The sequence below is a fragment of the Gavia stellata genome, chromosome 9, assembly GCF_030936135.1.
Source record: "Gavia stellata isolate bGavSte3 chromosome 9, bGavSte3.hap2, whole genome shotgun sequence".
Taxonomy (NCBI): domain Eukaryota; kingdom Metazoa; phylum Chordata; class Aves; order Gaviiformes; family Gaviidae; genus Gavia; species Gavia stellata.
The window spans coordinates 22395785-22412202 of record NC_082602.1 but is presented as its reverse complement, the minus strand read 5'-3'; the positions used below and the strand labels follow the sequence as shown (position 1 = coordinate 22412202).

At 44.0% G+C, this 16418-nt stretch overlaps 1 protein-coding gene across 1 annotated transcript; it reads left to right on the top strand.

The window, feature by feature from the left end:
• Positions 1–7676: 7676 nt before the first annotated feature.
• Positions 7677–11918, top strand: PPP1R3C (protein phosphatase 1 regulatory subunit 3C). The gene is made up of 2 exons (XM_059821188.1): positions 7677–7707; positions 9354–11918. Exons 1-2 carry the CDS (start codon positions 7694–7696, stop codon positions 10297–10299), a joined length of 960 nt encoding a protein of 319 aa, XP_059677171.1. The 5' UTR covers positions 7677–7693; the 3' UTR covers positions 10300–11918.
• The last annotated feature ends 4500 nt before the right edge of the window (positions 11919–16418 follow it).

The following is a 16418-nucleotide window of genomic DNA, read 5'->3' as shown; positions in this document are numbered from 1 at the left end:
CACCATGGATCCTGTTTAAAAACCTGAAATAAAGGCCAAGGGAAGTGTTTTTTCCCTTCCATGGGGCACTTGTGAGGTTGCATCTGGAAAACTGTGGCCAGGTTTGGGTCTCTCAATAAGAGAGCCTCACGGACGAACTGGGGTGAAAGCAGCGGAGGGTCAGCAAGATTGGACCGGGTTAGGGGACTGGAAAGTGCTGCACAAGGTGAGGCTGAGGGAGCTGAGTTTGCTTAGCTTGCAGAAGAAAAGGCTAAGTAACAGTGGGTCAGAGTGCTGCCTCCCACTACTGAAAGAGGGAGTAGAGAGAAGATGGAGCCAGACTATCCCCCAAGATGTACAGCAAAAGGAAAAGAGGCAGTGGTCACATGTTGCAGCAAAGGAATTCAAGATAGATAAATGGAAAAAATTACAAGAGTAGTTAAGCATTTGCATAGGTTGCTTAGAGAAGCTGTGGTCTCTCTGTCCTTTGGAGGTATTAAAAGCTCAGCTGCACAAGCAATCTGAGCAGCCAGATCTAACTTTGAAGCTAGCCCTGTTTTGAGGAGGAGACTGGATTAGATGACCTCAAAAGGTCCCTTGCAACCTCGATTATTCTATGATTGTAATTCTCCAGAGAAGCATGCAAGATTTTTCTCACTGATTAAATCCCTTTTAAAGATTGCAAAACTTACTGTAAGCATTATTGCATATATGGAGCAAGCACATTTTGATAGTAAACTCTGTGTTCTGGGAAGCAGCATCCAAGAATAACCCAAGGAAACCAATTTATTGCAAGTTTGTTATTTAGGCCACAGATCTTTCTACACTCAGAGGCCCTAACTACTTCCCCTCCCATTGCGGGATGAAACAAGACTGATGCTGTTACAGCACTTGGATTTAAGAGCTTCATTCTTTCCAGCAAATCTAAAAATGAAATTAATCTCTGCATGAAATTTGACCCCTGTGAAACTGGGGAAATATATGCATATACATATATATGTGTGTGTGTATATATATAGAGAAAGAGATGTTGTGCATCCAGAAAGGATAACTAGGTCAGATCCTAGGAAACTCTGATTTTACAGCTGAAGTGATTAGAAATTAGACTAAATCTGAAAGAGAAAAGTTTCATTCATCTCTTAGACCTATGCCATAGGGGAGCTTTTTCCCCCCACATAGCAAATCCAAGAAAAACTCGACACAGAATTTCACTGTACTAATTTCCAAGCCCTGTTCTTCCCTTGTGATACACGAGACAAAAAGAACCTTGTAAGAGAACCTAAAATACAGGAGTGGATCATGTCTCTTGGGTGGCAGAACAAGAAAAGGAGCATTATTCAGACCCTTCAAGGGCTTCTGCAAACTCTGGGTGAACATATTGCAGATGTTACCTGGGCCACTGTCAGATACAGCAGTGTTCATTGAGGACAAAGGTTTTCATTCAACATAAGTCTTATGGGAATGGTAATCATATTGAAAAATCAGGTGGCTCCTGCAAGGCTGTAAGGAATTGTTCACACATTTTTGCTTGAAAGACTGCAAAGAACAAGAATACTTCCCACGTAGCGGATGGAAGCGTCTACTCAACCAACATTTGCTTGTTCACACAGGATTACGCATAAACCCAATTGCACAAAGCAGCGTTTCACTTACGGTTTTCTTTGGAAAAGACTACTGATCAGCAGAGGTAATTCCTCCCCCTGGGCCTAGGAAAAAAAACCAGAGAATAAACTCTGATTATCTCTACACAGCAACATGATTTATATTTATGATATATTTATATCACTTTTAAAAGGCTCCATTTTGCATACAAGCTGCTTAAAGGAATTGTGCTTGAAATATCCTGAATTTAATATAATCACATTACACAAAACATTCGAGCAGCCTGAGATATATTTCCTTGCTTTTTCTATGTCAGTTGTTTCAGAAGGCAACGCACTTCTCTTGCACTATGCATTTCCAAAGCGATGACTCATCTACCATTGACTAATCTGTCGTTAATCAGTCTTAATAAGATTAGATATTTTAAATCAATTTCTAGCTTCTAATTCAGCCCAAAGCTTTTAGTTTCTAGGAATTTACGTGCCTTAAATTTAAATGCCTTTGAATTTAACCTTACAAAGTTCTGAGACCCAGTAGTGGCAAGAACTTTTGCTGTTGACCCAAAAAGAACCAGATCTAGACCCCCTGCCAGCGCTTAAAGTGTTAGGCCTACGTGGTGAGATTGATTATCCTTATAGTTGCTGTAAGAGTGCATAAACCCCATCCGTCTTTGCATAATTTCTCGGTGAGTTTGGCTGCGTGCCGCTTGCCCCTTTCTCTAGGGGTTGGGTGTATTCTGCCGGGCAGATCTGGGAAAAGGCCTGATGTCTGCACGCAAGCTGCAGCTGGGTAGGAAATGGATTTACTGTCCTGTCAAACTCTGAGTTTTCAAACATTGTCTAGTAATTAACTATCTGGAAAAGTTAAACATTTCTGAAAACTTCTTATTCTCATCTCCAGCTTTAAGTCATTTTGTCTTTTTGAAATGTTTCATTGTGTTTTTTACATTCTTTCTTTCAGAGTTAAAAGTTTATTCAAAAAGCAGTATATCCCAAACAAACACGGCTTAGCAGCAATTTCACCCTGAGTGATACCAACAAAAAATGTTCTCAGAGTCTCCCAAAGCATAGCAGTATCACCATGATAAAGAGGAGTTTTGTGGGCACTGGAATACTTTTTTCCAGACTTTCTGTGATTTGTCTCTTAACAAGTGGTCACAAGTTACTGATGTCCTCTTGGTGAGGGGATCCCAAAGGCTGGAGCATACTAGGTCTGGTTGAGCCATGAGGAATGGGGTAATAAAAATTCTAAAAAGATCAAAAACTTATTTATTCCTCATATGGACCGTGCCAGTGCTGAAGAAACCCCTAAAACAACAACAGAGTTTCCCAGGACATACAGAGTTTCCTCGGTATATATTTGTAACCATTAGGAATTTTCAAAGTTCACCAAAGGGCTCTGAGAAGCAAGTAGGAAAAATAACCTTCTGTTAGGACTAAGTAAGACTTTTGCTCACTGTATTTCATCGGATAAATCACTGATTTTAAATTTTCAAAGGCTCATAGGCTCAACTCAGTTTGGACTTCACTAGCCTTGCTATGTACCTGAATAATTACTATTTGCATCACAGTCACATTCATAGAAACCTGCTGCCCAACTTCATAGATAATGCATATTTATAGAGATTAGTCTTAGTAGCAGAAAGTGAATATTGAACAGAAGAGCTCAATTCAAGGAAAAAAAAAAAGGCTGTTGCAAACCTTGTGTGACAAACCTTGTGTGACAGCACTGTGGCCTGACCTAATGAGCCACACCTCCCTACTGTCACAGATATTCTTTCATTAAAATTCTGCTTCATTCACAGGGGTTGAGTGACGCTGCAGGAACCAAATATGAGCCAGCCAAAAGAAGGTGGATGTGTTCTGCTTTCTGGTAACCCCAGTATTTTGCCTTTGGCCTAGCAATTGAGTTTAGTCTCAAGCCCAAAACTAAATCAAAACCTTCTCTATTAAATGGCATACTATAGCTGCATTGAGCTAGCATTGCTCTCCCACCCTACAAACAGCAACAGTCTTTCAAGCGATGCGTTACTATGCAAGTGAAATGGAAATTTATATTTTTTTCTCTCTGGACTTTTTTTCCTACAAATGCGGTCGTGACTTAACTTTGCTCTGAGAAAATGCTTGCTTACCTTTGCTTCAAAAGGCTTCAATTAAATGCCAAAGGCCATTCAACTCTCTCTATATCCTCAACTGCAACGTATCTCCTTTTTTCCCTTCTGTAGCTGTGGGGGAGGACAGCAGAGAAGCGCAGCGACCTGAAAGTAATAAAGTCAGAGTAAACCACAAAAACCTTGTTTAATTACTCAGTTCCAGAACACAGACTGAAAAAAGCATCTCTTTTATTCTACTCTGCCATAAAAAGACCAGAGTCAACAAACAAATGACCAAAGCTGCCCATTGCTGCCCGACTGCTGACAGAAAGGCACGATCCCTCATCATCTGCTCTCAGAGCTGCTGATTGAAAAGCGTTGGTTAGTTCAGACAGGTGAAGAACAGTGAGACCTGGAGGGCTGTCCACATATAAAAGCGTTCACTGTGGAGCTAATACCTTCTATCTGTCTTTGAACAGAACAGTGTGAACCCAATTGCCTGCTTGTCACCGAGTCAGTGAACTCCTTGCAAAGCGAGCCTGTGCCTTACATTGTCTCCGGATCATCTAGGCTGCAAACTATTTTAAAGAACGTACATTTGAAGTTTACCAACACTATGGTGACTATACTAAAACTGTATTTACTATAGCTAACTAGTTGCAATTAGCTTCTTACAGTTCAAGTGCAATGTTTTCAGAAAAAGACAAAGAACCAGTCTAGGTGGTCAGTTTGGGTTTCCTTGTTACAGAAGCAGTTGGAGGTACAACCCCCTGTGATGGGGCTTGATTTTATAACCAACGCTGCCTCTTACTATATATATTTCTGCCGTTGCTTCTATGTGCACCTACAAATGTCAGGACAGCTGATATGCCACAAAGTGCTGTCAAATGCACAGTAAGACAATTATTTTTTTCCTCCGGTGCTCCCATTTTAGCAGCCCTATTTGAAGGGGAAGACAGACAGATCCACATTTTTAAGCTGACGATGACAGGAGAGCTGCCGAACCAAAATAACTGGAAACCTGAGTCCTCTATAAAAAGAGCAGTTAGGGAACCATCATCGACAGTTCAAACTGGTGTGCTACCTCAGATAACCCCGTCAGTTTGCCTCGATGCAGAGACAGCTCCTCAGATGAGGAAAGAGTTACCCTGGCTCTGCACAAGGCTCTCTGCTTGTATTGGCAACCGGAAACAGGGACACCAGTCCGCGGCCATGAACGCGCTCCAGGTTACCAAGTAGGCATGAAGTTGCTGTGTCCAGTTCGTATTTACTGACTTGGGCAATGATCTGCCCATGAAAGGCTCTGTATCTCACTACTGGTTTTTTGGTAAGCATATAACCTTAAATAATCTTTCACGATGTTTTCTAAGTTGGGCAAAACAAGTATTTTAACACAACGGGAACAAAACGTTTTATAGCGGCAAACGGTGCAATGAGCTACTACACAGTAGCAGAAATGTGTAGCAAAGCCTTGAGGTGACTGCTTTTGTGCAGGCTTCAAGCACGAGATAAAATAATTTCCCAGGTCTTATTTAATGCCTATAATATAGCAGTTCCAGCTGCTGCACGTGCTCCCTGATAACGCAGCAGCCCAGCTGAGCGGTGCTATGGGGGAAGCTGCATGGAGAAAGATCGAAGTAGCACAGGCTCATAAAACTTATCCAGAGTTATTCACTCATGTTTTATAGTGGGTAAATAGAGGAGATTTGGTAAGTGCCAGCCAGGTGCCAAATCCTCCCTTATGCCCGCAGGGTATGTTGGGCCCTGCTTACTGCTGCCAGGGAGGCAGCTGGGGCTGAAAGTATTTGTAGCTCTTCCCAAAGAGAAATAAACCCCAGGCAACTAGCAAGGCTTCCAGAGCACAGGTACTGTTTTCTAGCACTTTCCCTAGGCAAGCGATGAGAAAATATCATCTGCCTTTGAGAGGGAGCTGGCAGTCACCAAGAGATAAGAAAGACAGAGAAGGGAAAGGGGAGGAAGAGGATGTGAGTGGTGTGGATGCCACTTGAGAAGCGGAGGACTGGGCAAGGTCGTCCTGAGTAACTGGTGCCAGGGAACAGAGCAGTACTTTCCAAAACCTTGTCTGCACTGCCAGTTAGTGCTTCAGGCTTCATCTGTGTGACACTTAGTATCATGTACTGGCACGAAAGGCAGGAACTTCAGTCACCGACAGTCCGAGCTAAGAAACTGAAGTCTTACTGTCCTGTGAATACTCTCATTATATGTACAGAGAGAGCGTACTGATCCGTGTGCCACGCGTCAGTCAGCAGAAGTCTTCCCTTTCTAGCCCTTTCATGACTGTTTTTTCTCTCTGCTTCTATGTAGCTTGAATCCAAAATGGAGGTGTCCTTGTCACCACCCACCATACTCACATGCTCACAGACTATCTCCTAATAAACTCTCACACATAGCAGTGGAGGTTTTCATTTGTTTTTGCTTACAAACCAAGAACAGAAAAATAATTTTCATGACCCAGAAAAATCCTGTATCGTCTGTTCATCACCGTAAGCCCCCTTTACTTCATGTAGAGCACAGGACTTTCTTCTGTTCATTTGTGCATGGTCTCATCTACTGGTAAAAACTATGAACTCAGAAAATTACAGTTCACAGACTCTGTATCACACCTTATAGGGTGACCGCCAGTCATCTGTTGCCCTTGGAAAAGAGCAGGTGGGCCAGCAAGAAGGTGATCGTGACACTGTCAATCCACAGAAGACCCACAGAGCCAGTTAGCAGCCAGAGCATAGCCTTTGGCGAGCAGTAACTCAGGGACGGACCTTCTCTGGGCGACGCGCAGCCTGCAGAAGACAGCGTGCTGCCGCCCGCGCGCTGTCCACCCCTCCACCTCAGGGCGGTCAGCCTTGCGGGTCCGTGCGTGGGGCCTTCTGGCAGGCGGGACGCAAGCAGTAACACAGCATTGCTATGGGTAACACTGCGGGGACTGCGTTCTACTGATTTTTGTCCCTTTGCTCTGGAAACAGGCAATAGATACAATGTGGGAACTACAGCATGGCCCGTCGCATCCTCAGAAAGTGCACAGATCACTGTGTGTAGGAGGTGAAAAGCCATCAGCACCAATGTCCAAAAGTACTTTTTCACTGAGGACAAGGACAGTTACATTCCAGGACGACAGATTTCTGGCCCTGGCAACATTATCTTGCAATGTAGGGCTCCAGCTCCTTTTCAACAAAGCTGACAGTCTGTAATTTCAACTAGGTATTACTTTTGTTCTGCTAGGTAACATCCTTTAGCAGTGACTTGAAGAAGCCCTGATTTGACATGTGAAACGATACCCACTTCCCGTGGAAATCCCATGGAGCAAATCCCTGTTTGCGTTTCGGGTGCTTGAAAAGGCAGGTGTTGGAGCACACCCACTTTGAACCTCCTGCCTGCCTTCCAGCTGCTCTGTTGAGGCCTCGTCTCCTGCCTTTCTGAAGGAGGAAAAGAGGGGGTACGGCGCAGCTTCAGAGCAGGCTCCCGCAGCGCTGTCGCTCCCTGCTCCCCTCCAGCCCAGGTCAGGCGGAGCGATTCCTGCCAGGGCGAGGTCTGCTCAGCTAACCCTTTGAAACACTCGCAGTGAGACATGAGAACCCTGACAATGGGAAGGGTAAGCGCCCTTGGCCATAAGTAGGCAATACAGTAAGGCATTGAGCCTCAGGTGGAAAAAAAAGGAAAAAAAAAACCACAAAAAAAGAAAAAAGGGGGGGGGGGTGGGGAAAAAAAGGTAAAAAAGAAAAAAAAAAAAGGAAACCGCGGGCGTCGCTGGGGGGAGGCGGCCCGCGGGGCTCCGCAGCCGGACCAGCGGCCGCCGCACAGCCGGGACACGTGAAGCGACAGCAGCCGCCCCCCCGCCGCGGGGCCGCCGGCACGCACAGCCCCGCCGTGCCGCACCCCCGCGGGGCCGGGGCCGGGGCCGCCCCTTGGCCGCCCGCCGCGGGAAGGGCCCCATAAAGGCGGCGGCGGCGGCGGCGCAGGCGAGGCGCGGAGCGGCCCCGGGAGCAGCAGCGGCTGCGCTGCCCCATGCACTGCAGCAGGTAAGCGCCGCCCGCCCCCCAGACAGCGCGCGCGTTGCCCCCCTGCGTGCTTCTGCTCCCTTTTTTGTAGGGGTGCTCCTGCGGGCCCGCGGAAGCCACAGCCACCGGGCTTCAGCCTTGGGGGAATAAAGCCTCAAAACTTGCACCGCTCTCCCCCCCCTTCCCCTATAGATCCTGCAAAAGTGCCCTTGTGCAGCGCCTCTGAATGCTGCTGAACCCCCCGCGTCTGTCGCGGGCGGTTCATCTTTGCCTCTTCGGCAGCCTGCCTTTCTCTGGTTGTGCCGGTGGGTTTTTTTGGTTGGTTGGTTTGGGGTTGTTTTTTTTCTCCCCCTCCCTCTTTTTTTGATACTGCAGAGGCTTGGGAGCAGTTGCCCCAGGAGCTGGTCACGGAAGTTGCAGAGAGAGTATTTTTGAAGCCTTAGTTCTTTTCCTATTAAAGCAAAACTTGATTAATTGGACGCTGGTACTCTCCTCATCCTACTTATTATGGCAAATACTGCCACAGTAAAAAAAGCAAGGAGAAGAATTAAGATGCCAGCACAGATTCTGCTTTTTTTGGCAGGGTTCTGGAATAGCAGTGAGAACCCTGGGAAGGAGAAAGCCATTTATTTAAGTGACAAAGCAAATGGTCTGGCTTCCCATGACTCAACAAAAATCCGCACTTCCCGCAAGGACCGCATCCTTCGCAGAGGGGATGTGCTGCAGTTGAAGCCCCTTTTTACAAATACTCAAGCTAACTGGCTTTGCAGGGGCTGTGTTCTTGCATAGTGATTGTGATTTTCATCATCCAAGGGAGGGTTATGAATAAATCTTTACAAATAAAGCTGTAGCATTCTTATTGAATACTTGCAGTAGGCTTTTGGCAGGGACTTTGGGGATTATAAAAAGATGTTTTTAAGCCAGTTCTTGAAGCATGATGAGGTGAAAAAAATAAAGTGTCACCCCCCCCCTTTTTTTTTTTCTCCTATTCACTCAGCAGTCAGTGTTAACAGTGCAAAAGAGCTCTGTTACCTAGACCTGGGTTAATAGCTGATAGAAAATATTTCCAAAGGGGCTTTAGCATTTTTATTCATCTGAATTAGCCAAAACATGAGTGCCTAACAAATGCATTTATGGTTTTTCAGAGCCACAGCGTGATGGTTCTTCATCAAGGTATATAGCTTCCCATTTGATGCTCTGATGGGATCAGTGACTTGCTTAATATAGTGCTTTCTCTGCTCAGAGATGAAGCAGCTAATCCAGCTTGCTGGAATTTTAAGACCTGGCTCAGAGTCTGTAAAATGGAAGCTAAAGTGACTTCTACTGTAACTGGATCTGTTTTACTGGTTACTAGAATGTTCTTTTCTGTATTTTCAAGGAAGTGTGTTTAATTAGCTGTCACTAAAATCCATTTTTCAGAGGTTTGGAAAAAGCAAACGAGACTACATTTGAATTGAAAGAGTTCAGAATTAGCAAGAAGTGACTGAATACTCTCACCGTAGTGCCTTAGCTTGAACTGCCGGTTTTAATTTAGGCTGCATTATTAAAAGCCGTGCAAAGATGAGGCCATGAATAAGTAAAAGAGTGGATGAAGCAAATATGTATTCTTAAGAAGCTTCTTACCTGATGTAACAAATAATAACGTGCTCTCTTTCTGCTCCTTTCAGAATGATACAGATCTTAGACCCAAGACCCTTGCCAAGCTCCATCATGCCTGTGGACGTGGCCATGAGAATTTGCTTAGCCCATTCTCCACCACTGAAGAGTTTTCTCAGCCCTCTTGAGGACTGTCAAAGAAACAACTTTGTGAACAGATTCAAACCTCTCAGACCATGTCTTCACGTGAAACGTGACTCCGAAGCTCAGAAGAGCGACTGGAACCACTCAGCAGCCCGAGCCAAGAAGCGAGTTGTGTTTGCGGACTCGAAGGGGCTGTCCCTGACAGCGATACACACCTTCTCCGAGTTCCAGGAGCACCCTGGGTGGGATCTTCAGTTTGACCTCTTAGGCCTTGAAAACATAACATCTGGCTTAAAGCTACATGAAGAGAAAAACTTGATTCTGGGGTTCCCTCGGCCCTCAGCTGACTACCTGGACTTCAGGAACCGCCTGCAGAAGAACTTGGTCTGCCTGGAGGGCTGCACCCTGCAAGAGAAGGTGCTGTCAGGCACCGTGAAGGTGAAAAACGTGAGCTTTGAAAAAAAGGTTCAGGTTCGAATTACCTTTGATACATGGAAGACCTACATGGACGTTGAGTGTGTATACATGAACAACGTTTACAGTGATTCTGAAAACGATACCTTCTCATTTACCATTGACTTGCCTCCTGCTATTTCCTCTGAAGAGAAGGTAGAGTTTTGCATTTCTTACCAAAGTAGAGAACATACCTTCTGGGACAATAACGAGGGTCAGAATTACAAGATTCTCCACGCAGAGTGGAAGCCTGATGGTGTTCAGATACCATCTGCTGAGAAGGACTGTGCAGATCTTCAGACTCCGAGGAGAGGACAAGAGAGAGAGCCTGATCAACTAGGCAGTCCAAGGCTGTCCAGTGGTCTCTTTCCCCGGTGGCAGAGCTCGGGTCAGATTGAAAATTCATCACCATATTGGTGATCGATACTAGTGAGGAAGCATTCTTCCATTTGGCAACGGAACAGTGTTAGTTTTCTGGTTCACATACTATGTGATGAAGCCACCTGGCAGGTTTTGTTGTCTGTCTGAACAAGTTCAAATTCACTAGTCTGTGGGACTTGTTAAACCACATTATGCTACTGAAGTTCTTAGCCAAAACTTACCCTTGGAAAGAAAGAAAACCAAGATAAAACCCATGCATATGCTGCCTACTATAGAAATAGCATGCCCGTATCTTAAGTACATGCTGCTTTCTTTCTGTTGTAGACTCTCCTGAGTCACTAGGTGAGAGACTCGTGAGGAAGTATGGAAGGCGATGGTGTCTTAGCAAGCTGTAGTAACTGCACGTGTGAGAGTATGTGTGTGTGCACAGGGACGTTACATGACCAGAACATCACAATTCATTTTGCACCTATTAGGAGTGCAGTAAGAGATGGGGTGATGCTGTCAGGACGGAGGCTGGCTATGACCCTCTACGTGCTTGTAGCAGAGGCAGGTAGGAATGCATGGCTAGGAGTTGTAGCTTCAATACAGGTTAAGAAACTTGGAGAGGATAATGGAAAAGTGGGAAAAAGGGAAGAGGTAGGATGTGCTGTATAACTTGGAAACGTGCAATGTTCAAGTTGTTCTTTCCAAAGCTGGTCTTCTAGATCCCAGAGAAATTCTATGGGATAAAAAAGGGGAATACAGAAAATGATGCAGAGTGAGCGGTGGAAGTGACTGCTGCTTTGGGAAGACATCTCTCTCTCCTTGTTGGCTTTGTGAATAATAAATAACTTGCATTTGAGAACAAATCTAACCTTCACTTCATCATCCTACTCACTTAGCAGGCAGATGGTTACCTTCTAATGTTAAAAGAAAAGTATGCCTTTAAAAAAAAAAGTAAAACCACCCTACATGCCAAAACCAGGGTTAGATGACAGAGTCCTTTGTAAACTTCCTAGTATAGCAGCATTAGATGATTTGACTCATCACCTGATCTAATCTTACAGCATCTGATGGTCAAGTATCCCGCTCTCTATTGCAAAGTTAGCAATGACTTTTCACGAGTGTGTAACATAGGCAAGGTCCTTCATATTGAAGACAGTGAATTAGCTGCACTTCGCAAAAGCTAATTTCTTTAATAGAGCAGGGTTGCTACTAGTTTTTTCTAGACTGAATATAGGCTTACGCGTAAATAGAAAACTGCTCTGTTTTTATTGTACCTCATTTTTGAAGTTTTTTTAGACTTCAGTAAACAAATGTATATTTTGTATCTATATACTTATAATTCACCTTTCTGAGCTGTCAAATGGTAAAGGTGATCTGTGTTTCACGCAAGACCTGCGTGAGAAATTGTCCAATACGTACTCAGCAGGTGTGAATACTGGCACACCTTTTAGCTGTGCCGAAATGGCGTTAACATCAAAATATAAATCACATTTTCGCCCATTGCTAATGAGTGTAGTATCCTGAGTCTGAAGCTACTTGCAATGCAGCAAGACAATAAATACCAAGGTGAAATAAGCCTCCTCCACTAATTGCACTTTTTCCCTGTGTGTAACCCTTGCTGTTCCATGTAAACTAGACATTTTAAGAATAAATTGTATTTTGATACACTAGTTCTTAACTGTGTCAGCTCAATCTGTCTATTTTCTCAACTTCTTTAAACAACTTGAGTTGTGATCCAGCACAACCAGTTTGTTCTGTGCCATGGGATGTTGCTAAAACTGGCTATGGTGTGGTATCTCAGGTCAGCAGCCGGCATTACCCTGAAGATGAAATCCAAGCTCTTCACTACATGAGAGATCCTCAAAAGTATTTGCCTTATGAGTTGTGTCATTTAAAAGAAACCATGTGCGTCACCAAATTTAACTGGAATCTTCTGGTTTGACAGATTCTGTCAGGGATCTTGCTGTGCCGTGGGCGAGTCTGTCTGGCAGGAGTCGGTCTTAATCCAATGGCCAGACTAACCTGCCAGGCTATAGCGTATGTGATGCTTACACGGGTGCATGTGGACAGCAGCAGTTAATGTCTTCTGGCCTGCTTTCACCTGGTACTTAGCTCATTTTGCTGCCTCCTCCAGCTATACTGCTGTTTGGAACACTGGGAGATTGGGTTTTCTCCTCTTACAGCCAGGAACTCAGCTGAACTGCCATCAGTACCATACAACCCCCTGCAAAATAAAGTGTCTGCCTTTGAGCAAGCCATTCACCTTTGACACTGCAACGTGGACCTACCCTTGCAGTTACTTCGAATGGAGAAAATGGTGTGTTGTTTCCCAAGGGCCCTAGTCCCTGGGGGGCAGAAGGTTTTGGTTCACCCCTGCTTCTCCTAGGTAGCAATTTAGACCAGCAGAGAGTAAGAACAGGCTAGCTAGCACCAGTCACCCGCCAGATACTTTATAGGCTATTTCTTAGTACATAAACTCAGTCACAAGATGCAGTTTAGTTTAATCCATTGCACACAAAGTCAAGGGTTTTCCAGCAAGAAATCTAGTTTTAGTTACGAAAAAGCAATTCCCAAAAGGCAAAAGACAGCATGGTGCTAACAGCATGTTTCCGACCCGGGGAGTGAATTTAGAGCTTCCGCACTGCAAAGCCTGCACTGACGCAGAGCCCTCCTTTCCCCAATGCCATCTACAAATCTCAAACTCAGTGCTATGTACTACACTGTGTCTTACTGCGCAGGAGCTCCCGGGGTATGTTCTGCACCACCAGCACCCTGCTCTAGGAAAAAAGTGAACTGCAGAGAGATCTGTAACTCAGGTGGCTTGAAGGCTCCTCTGCCTCCATGTGGGACTTTGCTTTGGCAAACCAGGTGCAAGGCTACTGGGTACAGCAGAAGCCTTCTAGCATGAGGAAAAGTAGCATTTCTTATAGTGCAGACAAGTTTTGTGACTAGCCATCACAACTGAAAATGCTTACTTGTCCTCCTCTTGACTGAGACATAAATCACTTAAAAATACCAGAAGACAGGTTCCTTTGACCAAGCTTTGGCTTGAAGCCAGCTTCTTTGCAAAGATGCTTTGCAAGATCTTATTTGCCCAGCGGAGAGGCAATGTGGTGCCGCAGTGTCGCTCAGCAGCTCCAAAGCCTGCCCTCAGGAGAAATCCTTCGCTCTCTCGACTGTCTCCACTCCTGACCAAAGCAATGCAGTTTCACTCCTTCCTCTTTCAAAACAGAGCTTGTGTTTAACACTAAAGCTCGCATCCATCAGAAAGGTAACAGGCTCCTAGAGGAAGGTATTAGCAACACTAAGGTATATTAACTGAAAAAAAAAATTAGTCTTAACAAATGCATTTATCAGAAACTGAGGAAAAAACATGTCACCCTTGGAAAACTGTCTTAGCCCAGGGGATTCAAACACGCATCTTAGATGCTGCTCTTTCAGACGCATCCTATTCAAAAATGGAATGTATAAAGCAGATGCAGTCCTTGAAACAGAGCTTGCAAACCTATGGCATCATCTCATGCCCTTAGGAAGTCACTTTTCCAGCTGCATTTTAGATTTGTATTTCCACCACCACGGTGACAGTGGATGTCCGGACTCACTCCTATAGCTCCGTAGGTCTAAGGTGTCTAACTTCCACTTATAACCTATGGGTGGCACAGTACTTGGAGACTTTATTCTTCAAGCATAAGGGTTTCAAGTGGAGTTCCTAATAACCATACAAACTTTTGTGAAGCTAGGCCTAGTCTTACCATGCAAAATTAAATTGAAATTTGTTTCATATTAACAAAGATCTGTCACCCTGGAAGATCAGCATCTGAACATTTCCCGAGAACATAATTAGAATTTTCATAGGCAATTAGCGAATATCTTTTTCTGTAATTATGTATAACTAAACAGATTACCACAATTTATGTATCAAATCTGGTAAATTAATGGTAATATGGTAGATGTTACAGTATTTACATATACATAAAGCAAAAACTCCCATCCCTCTCAGACACTTCTGAGCTTTAAAATGAAATGTAATCAAGAATAAAATGTTTCAGTGAGGCTGAAGTAAAAGAAAGTAAAGCTGTGCTAAATCCTCTCTTGAGAGGCCTCTCCTCCTGTTTCAAGACTCACCTGTACTTCAGCCATTCCTGACTGGCATTTGCTTAACCTGTTCTTACAGCCCTCCAGTGATGGAGGCTCCACAAGCTTTCCAATTATTCTTTCCTCTTCTTACCTTAAAAGAGGCTCCTGAGGTCCTAGCCTAATTAAAATTAAGTTCCTAATTACTTGTTTTATCCTGCATAGACAAGAAGAGGAAACTATTGCTTTCTTTTTGCAATAGCCTGTAAGTGCGTGAGAGCAAAGAATAGCCTTCCCTCCTCTCCCCACATCCCTTCTCTAGGCTACATAATACTTCATTTCATGAAAAATTCATATTTCAGCTTTTCATCCTTGTTTGGAAAGTAACCTGTTAGACCTTTGGATTTTCCTTAAGGCAGAAATACCACTCTCAGCTACCCATCTCACTCTCAGTACCCATCTTTCACTGCTCAACTGACTTCATCTGTCTCATACAACAAGGCCTTGGGAACGTACATATCGGTTCTGTAGTGCTCGATAGACTTTGTGAAGCTTATGACAGCCAGGCAGATTGAATCAGTGATGCACTTCACTGACAATTTATTCTAAGGATGGCATTTCCTCCATTAAAAACATTTATCTTTTTCCTGCTCCTCCTCTCTATATCACAAACTGCTTCTAACATTCCAGTCTTTGTTTATCTCCTTTCTGGGCTAGTCATTAAGTTAGTCAGCTTTCGTTTCTTCCATGTGAAGAACAGTTTTTTCTGCTTCAGTGACAAAATTCATGCAAGCTTGATAGGATTCGTGCAGAAAAGGCAGACCAACTTTTGTTTTTGCAGGGTTCCCCGCAGGTGGCCCAGTGTTGATCTCGGTAAGTGCATCTTTCAAACAGTAAAGTGGAAAATACCAGGGTTAATTCTGACGAGGCAAAGCATGAACACAGCACTGTGGGTCTGCTCAGTTGCTGATCATTTTCTAAGATGCTCTAGGCATTGCAGTGTGCTGAACGTACAGCGGTCGTGTACATGCGTTACATCCTCAGCTTCCTTTGAGCACAGGGCAAAAAATAAGGCTGCTCAATAGCTAAAGACTGTGCTTTCTGGCAGGAGCGACTGTCAGTAAGATTACGGTTACAATAAATTAGCAACCAGAACCAATTCAGGGGAAAGGAGTAAGTATCAAACAAGCAATCAAACATAGCATACCAGAAACTGGAAGTCTGCAAGAGAAGAAACTGGTCTACAGTTTACCATACTGTAAAAGTAGTAAGTGGGGAAGAATAAAATAAAAATAATTTGCTTCAAAGGTGTTATTGGGGAAATACCTCTGCTATCTCTTCATATTTCAGGTCATTGTAGTATTTTACATACTTTTGGACTTGCAGCATCTTGCACCTTGCTCTTAGGAAGAACATGAAAGTGGCTGCCGCTACACACTTGACTAGGTGGCAACAGGATTGATACGGCAATTCCCCTCTCTTGCAGAAATGGTAAAACAAAACAAAAAGCTTCACATAGCACAAGTCCTGCCCTAAGTAGTTCCCTCTTTCCCAGTCACACACGAAACTGTAGTTAACCATCAAGTCAAATCTGTGAAATTGTAATGTCAAAAGCAAATATCTGAATTTTTTTTTTTTTTTAAAGAATGTGTCTTGCTGATATGCCTTTGAGAAAATATTGCTTTAACAGACAAATTCATAGTATGCAGCAAATTTCAACTGAAATCAGGGAAAGCTCAGGGTGAGGTGGTTTTTTGTGTATGTGCCTTTGTGTTTTGGTTTTTTTAAAGGCTTTTCTTTGCAAGGCTTTGCTTTTGTCTCCTGCCTTCCCACTCACAGTCTCCCTCCAGTTTCCAATGCCTGAAGCTAATTCAGCATCTAACCAGGAGACAGATAGGTTCTAAAAGCATCCAGCTGCCTTACTTTAACCCAACAGTTACAATAGAATTTATAGAGATTAAAAAAAACCACCCTCAAGCACAACACACAACACACCAGACAAACAAGCAAGCAAAACCCCTAGTTCTATTCCTCAATTTAAAGCTAATTGCATACTGCAGGTCTATAAGGTCACGTCAAGAATATTATGGTACAGC